Here is a 12,442-nt window from a genome sequence, read left to right as displayed (position 1 = left end):
GGAAGGGACCTTGGAGGTCATCTAGTCCAACCCCCTGCTCAGGCAGGAAACCCTATACCATTTCGGACAAATGGCTGTCCAGTCTCTTCTTAAAAACTTCCAGTGTTGGAGCATTCACCGCTTCTGGAGGCAGGTTGTTCCATTGGTTAATTGTTCTCACTGTCAGGAAGTTTCTCCTTAGTTCTAGGTTGCTTCTCTCTTTGGTTAGTTTCCATCCATTGCTTCTTGTCCTGCCTTCAGGCGCTTTGGAGAATAGCCTGACTCCCTCTTCTTTGGGGCAGCCCCTGAGATATTGGAACACTGCTATCATGTCCCCCCTCGCCCTTCTCTTCATTAAACTAGACATACCCAATTCCAGCAGCCTTTCCTCATATGTTTTAGCCTCCAGCCCCCTAATCATCTTTGTTGCTCTTCTCTGTAGTCTTTCTAGAGTCTCAACAGTGAGGGTTCAGCTCTCCTGCTTCACGGTGAAAATACTGAGGTGATCTTTGACTGCCAATCTGCTGCACCAAATCTTTCTCATAGCATTTTTGGGATGATAAAGTAGGCAAGGGAAATTCTCTGTATACCAGCCCAAGTGTTTGCTAGGAAGAGAGAGATAGAAATATAATAAAATTGGGGAAATGCAGATCAATGTTTCTCAACTTTTTTCCCCTCTGGTCCCCTTCCAACTTTGTTTTTCTCCTATCCCCAACACCACCAATCCTGTCCAGGCCGTATCACTAAATATGGACATCAGACAATAGCTAGTGCAGTTTTGGTGTCAATGACACAGTATTTGTAATATAATACACTTTGCTGTTCTGTGCCCTGCCTTTACACGTTTTTCACCTATAGCCCCCTTGAGATATCCTAGGGCCCCTGGAGGACCACTAGTTTAGTTGACATCCTACTGGAGGCAAAGATTTATCTTTTAAAAAGTAGATGCTGGAGGTCACTTATTTCTGGATGGACAAACATCTTACTAGTTAAGCGATGTTCCACATTATAGTAGTTTTTCCTTGTTTTGCTGGAGGCATTTAAGCAGAGGCCAGAAACCTGCCTGCCATCAGTTAAGCTGTATGAAACCATGGCTTATTGGAGAATCTACAATTGGATAGGCCCACATAGTGCATTAAGCTGCAATTGTAGTTTACAGACCATAATTGCTGACCTCACAAATCACAGAGAACTAAAACCAACCAGCCAATCCCTTTCTAGTTTTTGTATGAATCCAACGTACAATTTTTTGGCACTTGTTGATTTATTTTTGGAGGCCACAGAGGCCATGCAAGAAGAGGGCCCTGTTTTGTGATTACCAGAGGGGTCTAGAACAACTCACTGTGGCCAACTCACCAAGGCCAACTCATCATGGGGGCAACTCGCCACGGGACAATTCAACGCTGTATTTCACTTTTATTATTGGCGACCACGTTTTCGTCAAAATTATTGTTAATTCTTGTATTTCTGGATTGACTTTATTATTATTGGCCACGTTCCGTTGAAATTAATTTAACTTTTGCATTTATTGAATTGTCCCACGGCGAGTTGGCTGTGCCAAGTTGGCCACGGCAAGTTGTCCCGTTCCGTGAGTCTGGCGTTTGTGCAAGAAAGAGCACACCACACTGTGTAATGCCTGCAGCCTCCCAAAAGCACACAGAGTTTTCAGAAGCTCCAGAGGCCACACAAGAATGTGGTGTGCTCTAGACCCCCTGGAAATCACACATGAGGGCCCTGCTCTCACGTGGTTTCTGGATCCCCCTGTTGGAAGAAAAGTCTTCATCGTGGTTCAGTCCAAGCCGGGGATAAACAGCATGGCGACTGCTTTAGAAAGAAGGTTGCAGTTTATTGAAGAGGAGAGCCACACAGAAAGATGGCCCTGGCAGAAAAGAGAGAAAAAGGGCCCAGCACATGTAGGGAGTGGGTTTTTATACCCTCTGGAGCCTTTTGTTTGGAGGTTATTTCCTGTTCCTGTTTGAGGCTTTGTATTTCTTGTGTCATGTATTTTGACCTGTGTCCCTTTGGCATCTGTGAGTTAATCCTATTATGTCCTGACTTAGACTTTGGGTGGGGTATGTAGATTTTAGATGTCTTTGTCTTCCTAAGCTTCTAGCTCAGTGATGGCGAACCTTTTAGAGATTGAGTGCCCAAACTGCAACCCAAAACCCACTTATGCATCGTTGGGTGCCGGGTGGGTGTGGCCCATTGGCTGGGTGTGGCCCATTGGGTGGGCGTGGCTGCAGTGGTAATGGCAGACTGGGACTAAAAAGTTCAATCAATTCCAACTTTGCAAGATCTTTTTTTTTCTGCGAGAAGTTGAAATTGACTGATTGATTGAACCTTTTTTTTTTGTACACGGTGGCGGAGGTCTAAAGCGAAAAGGTTTTATAAAACCCAGCTGAAGGCCTAGGACTGGGGCGACAGTGCGCATGCCCACAGAGAGGGCTCTGCGTGCCGCCTCTGGCACCCGTGTCATAGGTTCGCCACCACAGTTCTAGCTCCAACTTTCCTGAATGGTCTCCATCTGCATTTGTACAGAGCTAGCTTCTGCTTGGGGGAGGGAGACCTGGGGCTATTAAGAAAAATGGGCATGCTTTTCTGCGTTTTTAAGATCCTTTGAGGAATTATATTTTTCTGCCCTTTTAATATTTCCTTCTCGGGGGGGGCTGACTTTGCATACCCCCAAAAGCACATGACAACGGGATGTGTTTTTCTACTTTTGGAGACTACAAAGCCAAGCTGGAGCATTCTGCAAAGTTTCCATGCCTCCTTTGATCCAGAGCTGGCTCAAATAGAAATTTTTGTCCGCGAGACAAAGACAAATCGGGAAAAAAAATATGTACAAGTATGTAAGGGCTGCCTAAATTTTCTCAGGTGAGACTGATATTTCAGACTTGCCTATCTGGGAAGAAAAGGCCAAAGAACATAAATTTCTATTGCCAGGATAATTTATTTTCTTGCTGTTGTTGTTAATTGCGAAGTCGTGTCCGACCCATCGCGACCCCATGGACAATGTTCCTCCAGACCTTCCTGTCCTCTACCATCTTCTGGAGTCCATTTAAGCTCAGGCCTACTGCTTCAGTGACTCCATCCAGCCACCTCATTCTCTGTCGTCCCCTTCTTCTATTGCCCTCAATCTTTCCCAGCTTCAGGCCCTTCTCCAGTGAGTCCTTCCTTCTCATTAGGTGGCCAAAGTATTTGAGTTTCAACTTCAGGATCTGGCCTTCTAAAGAGCAGTTGGGGTTGATCTCTTCTAGGACTGACCGGTTTGAACGCCTTGCAGTCCAAGGGACTCGCAGGAGTCTTCTCCAGCACCGTAGTTCAAAGGCCTCCATTCTTTGTCGCTCAGCCTTTCTTATGGTCCAACTTTCACATCCATATCATTGGATTGAACCATTTGACCAACTGAAGCTTCAAAGAATCTTTTGTTTTAAATGAAGAGGTGTGAATGAATTTATCTTCTGCTTCTTGGCGACTCTAGTACTATGTCTACCGACTCTTGCAGAAAACTGTTTCTCCGCTTTCGAATTCTTGACCTAAAGGAGTCACTGCTTTACAACCTTTTGCAGATGATATGCAAAGGGCAACTGGCAAATCCAGTTTTCTCGTGCAAAACTCTTTTGACTTGAGATCAACGGATTTATCTCAGGTCTTGATCTTGACCAAGAATACCATTTTTTCCCCCAAGGGTGGCGGTCGCCAAAAACTGGTTTTACAAGACCAGACGCAGATTGGAGTTTTGTGTCCAGGGAATATCCCTTTGGGGGAAAATAATCTGGGGCAGTAATTACTACAGCTGGTAGTTTCTCTGAATTGCTCTGCTCGCTAAATGTGATATACCTGCCTTAAGGTATGGGAAAGATCAAGCAGAAAATAGAAAAGAATGGAATTTCCATTTCAGTGGCTTGCAAAGAAAAAAAAAAGGAATTTGCAGAGAGCCGATTTGTGTCAAATAAGGAATTCAAATAAGGAATTCAATTTTAATGTTATTTGCATGGTTTCTTCCTCACCCTTTTTTCTTTCTTTCCCCACCCATCCAATTCTTTGCCTGTCTTGTAATCAGTCAGTCATCCTTTTCCAAGCAGTCTAATTTTCCAAAGCTGAAAGATCCAACTTGGCTCTCCCTAGATTTAACTCTTAATATTCAGAAAACCTCCTTAAAAAAGATGGGATAAATCCAAATTAAGAAACCTGTGTTATAACACTAATAGCCTGGATTTCCTTTAAGCTGCTCAAGGCAAGTGTACTTTTTCTCTACAGCAAGTTTATTGGAGGCAGAGATAAAGGACAACTCAAGCTGATTTAATGGGATCGTGCTGAAGAATTTAAAACTGGATTACTGGGCTTAAATTGATCTTATTCTGCTGTCAACTCTTCTGCTTGTCACTACCCTTTGATCTTCCACCTCACCCGTGTGTAACCCAAAGGAGCACCTGCTTTGCCACGATCCCCCTTACTCAGCTGTTAGTCACAAAGGGAATTGATGGAATGCACAGGGTTAATATTAGTGACATCCTCTGTGTCGTTACATAATCCTAACTTGTCTCCAGTTCTCCGACAGCCGGAAATCCACCATTACAGAACATTGTGGCCTCCAGTAATTGAATAATTGACAATCACATGGTATCTTATTAAACTTGAAAGACGGAAACAAGTACTTACAAAAGGATCTGTTCTCAGCAATGAAATGCAGTTATCTCCAGGGTGAGATCAGGCTGACTTACAAGTGTGTGTGTGCGCGCGTGTGTGTATATGGGATAGCATAGGATGTTGCCTCAGGCCAGTGGTTCTCAACCTGTGGGTCGGGACCCCATTTGGGGTCGATCGACCATTTCACGGGGGTCGCCAAGCAAGGCTGTCCGCCATTTTTTTCCCCTTTTCCGGCGGGTGCCTTACCTCCCTTGGGCTGGGCCAGCTGGTGGTCGGGCTGCTCCGTCTCTGCCGCTTGCCAGCTACGCCTCGACCGGCGCAGGGGGCGGAACCACGCATGCGCGGCGCTCCCGGGCAGGGAAAGTCCTCGACTTACGACCGGTTGGGTAGTCCCCGACTTACGACCGGTTTAGTCCTCGACTTACGACCGGTTTAGTCCTCGACTTACGACTGGTTGGGGTCGCGGCATTAAAAAGGTTGAGAACCACTGCCTCAGGCAAAAATGCTGTGCCATCTACACCAAATTTTACAATGTCCTTTTTTCCCCCTATCCCATTTGTATGGCCCAGTTTGATCTCCCAGACTTCTTCTGAGCTGTTATTGCCTACCAAATTTATGCAGTTAAGGAAGGGCTGAAAGAAATGTCTGATCATTTGTAAATGAGCCAGTTTGAAGTCCTGGGTAAACTATGCCCACTAGTTTACCTGATGCACACCCAAATGCTTGGCATCGAGGATGATTTAGCTTTACTTTCTCTGGTATTCTTTTCTAAATAACAGAGAAATAGAACAGTCCTGGACCAACAGGATCGAATTGGATCTTGATCTTGTGCAAGAATGTTTAAGGATCGATCCTTGAGAAGGGTTTTAATATTGGGTTAATTGACTCAACAGGGATGCAAGACTGAACAGGATTACCAAAGGGGGTCAGAATCAGGATGAAACCAAAATTCTCAAGATGATTACAAGCGAGTATTCTCTTAAGCCAACTTCTGCGTACAGAAATATAGCGTATGGCTCATCATTATTAATCGTTTTAATGTTTACCACGTTTTAATGTTTGTAAGCTGCCCAGAGTCACCTCTAGACGACATGGGCAGCATACAAATCTAATAAACAGATGGAGGTAATGAAAAACTTAACACTACAAAGGCAAGAACTGCTAAGTGGAAGGTCTAGAACAGTGGTGGCGAACCTATGGCACGTGTGCCAGAGGCGGCACTCAGAGCCCTCTCTGTTGGCACACACGCCACCGCCACCAGCAGCAGGTCCATCAGGCCACCACCGCCGCCTGGAGCAGGAGCCCCGCCCAGCACAAAGACGAAGCGGCCAACTAGCAAGCTTGAGTAGAGGTGGTAGAGCAGAGGTCACCAACCATTGTCGATTGGTGGACTGGAAGAAAAGGGAGGGGGAAGCATTTTACATGCGTGCATGTGCGCACAGGGCCGCAAGTATGCACGTGCTGCAAATGGGTGGGCTAGTGTCTGCGTGATACTAGCCCTGCCCCGTTCTTGCGTGGTGCAGCACCTTGTATCTGCACCCGTTTTTGTGCCTTGCAGCACGGTGGCCCATTTTTGCACTCCCAGTTTTTGCGTGCCATAGGCATCACTGAGGCACCTCCCTGCCCCCCCCCCCCCTGGGCACCACAATGCTGGCACTTTGCGATAAGTGGGTTTTGGGTTGCAGTTCGGACACTGCCTCTAAATTAAAAGGTTCGCCGCCACTGGTCTAGAATATTCAATTGCAACACCTATAATTATACCAGCAACTAAGGCCATAATCTTTCTTCTGTAAGAACAGTTGGACAATGGGCACCGCTGATTTATGCTGTACTGTAATCCTGTTGAGGTTAATATCCCAGCCAGCTTGACTTTGCTGAGATTTAGGAATTGAAATTGATACATTTGGAAGTTGGGAATGTAGATGACCAAGCTGAGCCAGCCCACTTTAAATACCTCTCTTATCTCCCTTTTCCATTAGTATTTCTTATAGAGCTTAAGCTTACAATAAATCTTTATACACATTTGAACTGCACGGATCTCTTGATTTCCTTGGTGCTTGACAGGGAAACTATCCACAATGCTTATCCTGTTTTCTCCGATAACTTGTGTCAAAAAAAAGGAAAGAAATCTGCATTGTTTTTCCCTCTTCCTTTTTAGAACCTGCTATCCCTCTTCCAGACTTACTGTAAAATGCGTCCCATCCTTCTGTAGGCGTTTTACCTCATTCCTTAGCTGCATCCATTTTACACAATCAGCGTAAAGATGGGAGATTATTTGTACATCCACATTCCCACCTTTCTCTATTTGCATAGACAAATTTTGTCTGCACAGGTTACAATCTCAATTATTTGCACTTCAACACATTAAAAAAGGCCAGTGAAGGCCAGCTTTTGCATTCAGTGAAGGCAGACCTCTTTTAGCAACCGTCTGCAGTTACAACACTGATGAAAAAAGTTAACTTTGTGACCAGTTCTCACTTAGAACTTTTGCAGGTCTGTAAAGCAAAGAACAGCTGAAGTAACATCGTAAGCAAACTGCAGTGTCACAAGCTGCTTGTCCCAATTGTGGCTGCTAAACAAGGACTGCCTGTACTTCATGGGAATTTCAGTGATGTAAGTAAGTAGAACAGCAACATCAGACTCTTAATGAGACTGGTTCCTTGTATTCTTACATGTGAGATTTTGAAAACAAATGAGCTTAATAGCTGCCAACATTTCTACACTGGTTTTTACTCAGAACATTTATAAAAACCATTTACAGGAAAAATGTACAGTATGCTGAAATTAACAAAATTAGCCCTGGGAGTCTCTCCGGTTCAGACTTGAAGGACAAATTGAATTTAAAGCAATCTCTTTGGCGTAGCATTTCCTGCGTGACATAAAACCAATACAATTATTTTGAGAATTGACTGAAAACATCTTTATTATTCAGCTCTATGTCCGCCCCCGCCTTGCAATTACAACCACACAACTAAAATATATTTTTTGTAATCTGGGATTAGTCCAAGTACAGTCAAAAAAAAAATAATAGGACAGGCATACAAAGTCTGTACACAAACTCAACATGGGGTACACAATTTGCAATGAAGTTAGACATACAAAATAAAAAAAGTTTATAAATTCACATGGTCTGGGATCTTATGTTGGCTCAATAAGGTCTCTCCCGGCGGTCTTGTCTGTGGTCCCCTCTGCAGAGTGAGAAGAAGAAAAATTCAATTTAAAATTACAGATTGTGACTACCAGCTATAGTTAGCAGTGCTCCAGAGGCAAGCTATTATGGGTGAAACTGGTAGGTGTTTAGGAGTGAAAAGCCTGACACAGATCTTAATAGCCTCTGGGAGACTTTTTATTCAGGTACAGAAATATGGTATTAGCTACCCATCCCACTCCTAGAAATAAATTTTACCTAGAGTCCATTTTTCCTGGTCCAAAGCTGCCTCTGTCTCCGCCTCTTCCACCGCGGAATCCACCTCGGCCTCCCCGGAAACCACCTCTGTCGAAGCCTCCCCGTCCCCCACGTCGTTCTTCACCAAATCCGCCCCCTGGGAAAAGAGAAGAGATTGCTCATCTCAAAAGCACAACTATTGTTTTCCTATCTTCAGACCTTTCCATGACAAAGCATGTTATGTGTTTCACAAAACGAAAACCAAAAACTATCTCGGCTGAAGACCGTGGTACATTTGTGTCCTTCCCCACCCAAAGCAAACGAGAAATCTCACTCCTTGTAGATAGATGATGCTTCTCTGGTGGTAAGAATTGTAGTAGTTAAGTGCAGCCGATGCACTCTCTAATACTCACCCATATGTGGTCCCCCAGGCCCATCTTGTTTGGGTGCTTTGCACTGATTGCATTCATTGCGCCACGAAAAATTCATGTTCTCGCACGTCCTACAGTAGACATCGTGGGAAGAAAGCCATGACAAATCCAATAAATTCACCACTCGCTACCATCTTCCCTGCCACGCAAATTGCTACAGATTTTAACTTACGGATTGGGACACTTCCAGTCTCCAGCACGCTGCTGGCCGCCTCCGCCACTAGGGAAACCACCCCGGCTGCCTCCACTGGAGCCACTGTTGCCGCCGCCGCCACCACCACTGCCGCCGCCGCCACCAAATCCACCGCGGCCCATTGGTCCTGAAGAAAAATTCAAGGCAGCAACTAAGAACGTTTTCTTGCCAGGATTTACTGCCTCATCCACCGTTAACAGTCCGTTTCTCAACCTCAGCCATTTCACACATCTTCCAATTGCTGAGGTCAAGAAGTACGGCATTATAAGGTATTTCCATCCATTTTATCTCCACCTCCTACCACAGAACTTGGCCCCTTCTTTCACCTTCACTGCGGTGCTGAAGGACCAATTCTTGCTCTTCTCTTAAAATAGGACAATAATATGTAGCACGGCAGGAAGATGGATAAGCAGATGCTCCATTACTTTTCAGTTCCGTTCCATTACTCACCTCCTCTACTGCCACGGCCTCTTCCACCACGGCCATTCCCCCCTCCTCGGGTGAAGTCTGCTCTCCGGGTGGCAAATGAAACTTTAATTGGGTTGCCAGAGAACTCTTTCCCTATAGAATTGGGGGGGGAAACGCTTTTGTCCAGTAATGTGTTCATCATTAACACTACTTTTTATTTCACTTAAATTCCAGTGGCACTGAGACAGTTCCTATCCCCGTGGTGGTGAACCTGTGGCACGCAGAGGGCACTCTCTGTGGGCACGCACGCCGTTGCCGCCCCAGTCCTAGGCCTTCAGCTGGGTTTTATAAAACCTTTTCGCTTTAGGCCTCTGCTGTGCGCAAAAAAAAAAAAAAAAAGGTTCAGTCAGTCAATCAATTTCAACTTCTTGCAGGAAAAAAAAAAGATCTCGCAAAGTTGGAATTGATTGATTGAACTTTTTAATCCCACCCAATCTGCCGTTACCAACGCAGCCAAGCCCACCCAATTGGCCACACCCACCCAATTGGCCATGCCCACCCGGCACCCGACGACACATAAGTGGGTTTTGTGTTGCAGTTTGGGCACTCGGGTCTCTAAAAGGTTCGCCATCACTATCCTATCACCTTGAACACAGCCAGACCAATTCCCAGCAATACAAATACAATTCCAAATCAGCGACCTACCATCAAACCAATCAATAGCAGCTTTTGCAGACGGGGGATCATCAAAAGAAACCGTGGCTTCTCCTTTCAGTTTTCCTGTCTCCCGGTCTGTATACAGGTTAATCATAGGCTGCCCGGTTTTCTTGTTCATCTAAAAAGACAGGAGGAGGAGAGATGACATCCTGATCAAATGACGTTTTCATGTTACCATACCTGCTCATACAACTATTTAGGGACAATATTTGTTTGCGGCTCATTTCTGGAGACTGTCCCCCATCTCAAATATAGGATTCCGGGCAGCTTAAATTAAAGTAATAAAAACATAAAACCCATAGCACAATGTTTCTCAACCTTGACAATTTTAAGGCATATGGACTTCAACTCCCAGAATTCCACATGCCTTAAAATTGTCAAGGTTGAGAAACACTGCCATAGCAGCTGACACTTACTGTATAATCAACAAAGAGCAATCAATCAAATAAGCAAGCAAGCAAACAAACAGAAGCGTTCCCATCTAGCACTGGTTTTTGTTCTGTAAATTTTGTCTTGTGAAGTATGAAAATGTTAACTAGCCTTTAGATGAAAGATACATTACAAATAAAAACATGTGAAATCATCTTGGAATCTACTACTTTCTTGCTTCAAGAGCAACCCAAATTTTGTCTTTATATGTGATTCACAAACTAGATGGTGGTCCTCTGGATTCCCACTAGCGTATTGCTAAATGGATCCACGATAGTGCAAAGTATTTGTTTACCTTGATGAGGCCGATCTGCTTAAAGTATTCTGAAACCGACTCAATGGTTACGTTTTCACCAAGTCCTTGGACAAAGATGGTGTTATTGTCAGAATTATCCTGCTCACTAGCTGCAAGAAAAGAATGAAGACTTTTAAACAAAACAAATCCCAAACAACACTTTAGCATCGACCCATTCTGGGCTGTACAAATTTTCAATTCCATTTCAATCTTCCCATTTTATCAAAGGGAACAGACGTTTTCTTTGGTTAAAATGCCAACAAAAATCTTCAATCCTGCATTATTATGTTAAAAGTTTATTTCTTCTACAGTTGTTTGTTTTTAACACAACTGAAATCAGCTAGTTTAATAGTTTGTATTCACAAGCATCCCAGAGGTCACAAGGCCAATTTGAAGATGCCCATCAAAGTCTCAAGTTATCCTTGAGCACTGCTTCACTGGTCTTGAGGAACACAAGTCCTTAAGACAGAATACTTGTGATCGGTTCAAAGCTTTGTTTCGATTATTAAGTGGCATGGGTATACCAGTCAAACAACCACTTACCAGAATCATGACGTGAGCCTTGGTCCCGTGGTCCTTTTGTCACATGAAAACAAGGAAGGAAAGATTCAGTTAGACAGAGAGTGGGCTCCCCCCTTTTTTTCACCTCACCATCACGATTCACATTAGAAACAGGCCAGTGTTGAACATATGCAGCCTCACGATTAGAATATAGGAAAACATACCCGCCCCGTCAGAAGCGCTCCATGTCTTAATGATGAGATTATTACATAACCAGTTTAAGCATTCTTTCCGCCAGGACATATAGAACCTAATTTTTGCAGCTTGGGAGGAACATGGCCTCCAGAGAGACACTCAAAACGGTACGGGACAAAACCACCCGGAGGAATCTACTTTTTCCACTTTCACAGCACACATTAGTCACTGCTACCCAGAGTCTTTTTATTGACCCTTGATCAGTTTATTTTTTTTAAAATCTCCAGCACCATGAGGCCTGTGGCAGAATTCTGCAACCTATTCCGTTTCGTTTTCTTGAACACGAGAGCTATGTGTTTTAAGTAGACACACCACATTATACCACATAACACATTTTGAGTTAAGTCCTTTTACAAGATTAGATCTTTAGTTTTGATAAACCATCAGGTTCTTTACTCGCATCCACCATTCTATTAACATATTATACACAAGAGTTCTTTTAAAAAAAACATTTTGACACCTTTCAGCACATCCAATCATAATTACTTTTGAAAGCGTATGCCCAACACTGGTCTCAAATGCATTAAACAATCCTATGTAGACCGTTTTAAAATTTTTGTGCCAAGCCTTTTTCAGCAAACACTATGGGAACGTTCCTTAAAACCAATTAGTTTACTTTGGTACATTCACGTTTAAAAAAAAAAAAAAGACCACCTTTTATGAAACTTCATGATGTTAAAACCAAACTTTCTTTAAAATAGAAGCCCATGAAAACATTTATTTGTCAAAAGAGCTCTTAAGAGTTTCATACAGACAAAATTATACATTCCGGTTTGAAAGGAGCGGCCCCTCGCATTTCCTTCTTGTACCAGTAGTTTTTTTTAAACAAGGTAACATAAACCTTCATTTTTTTTTCCATGTTTCTTCAGGACCGCATGCACTTCCATTAACACTTTTTAAGCCAACATTTGCATGTGTGTTTCTAACAAGGGACAACACACAAGCCCAACATTTATGAAGTGAATTTTTCCACGTGTTCTCCCACAAAACACAAGTCTAGGTTTCATATTTTTTCTCCAGTCTTGTTGCATAACATACAACTAAAATTGGCCCGAAGAACTTGGCTGAGTAGAAAACCCAGAACGTGGAAATCGGCACCACAGATACAACCAACCATTTTGGCATATGTGCCACAACAGGGAGTGCTCCCATAGGTTTTTTAATCTGATAAAACGGTGGCTTTTCATTTCTTTGGCATA

General features: G+C 43.6%; 1 protein-coding gene across 1 annotated transcript; it reads right to left on the bottom strand.

Annotated features, from left to right (window-relative positions):
* Nucleotides 1-7,525: 7,525 nt before the first annotated feature.
* Nucleotides 7,526-11,205, bottom strand: LOC107296285 (RNA-binding protein FUS; the record flags this gene model as incomplete). The annotated part of the gene is made up of 8 exons (XM_015825632.1): nt 7,526-7,817; nt 8,036-8,171; nt 8,428-8,516; nt 8,618-8,765; nt 9,089-9,199; nt 9,752-9,881; nt 10,488-10,597; nt 11,031-11,205. Coding segments are annotated over 8 exons (939 nt in total), but the record flags the coding sequence as incomplete, so codon positions are not given.
* Between the last annotated feature and the right edge of the window lie 1,237 nt (nt 11,206-12,442).

Source organism: Protobothrops mucrosquamatus, unplaced genomic scaffold (assembly GCF_001527695.2).
Source record: "Protobothrops mucrosquamatus isolate PMUCROS unplaced genomic scaffold, P.Mucros_1.0 scaffold2733, whole genome shotgun sequence".
NCBI classification, from domain to species: domain Eukaryota; kingdom Metazoa; phylum Chordata; class Lepidosauria; order Squamata; family Viperidae; genus Protobothrops; species Protobothrops mucrosquamatus.
The sequence above is the reverse complement of the archived record's forward strand: the minus strand, read 5'-3'. Positions and strand labels throughout refer to the sequence as shown.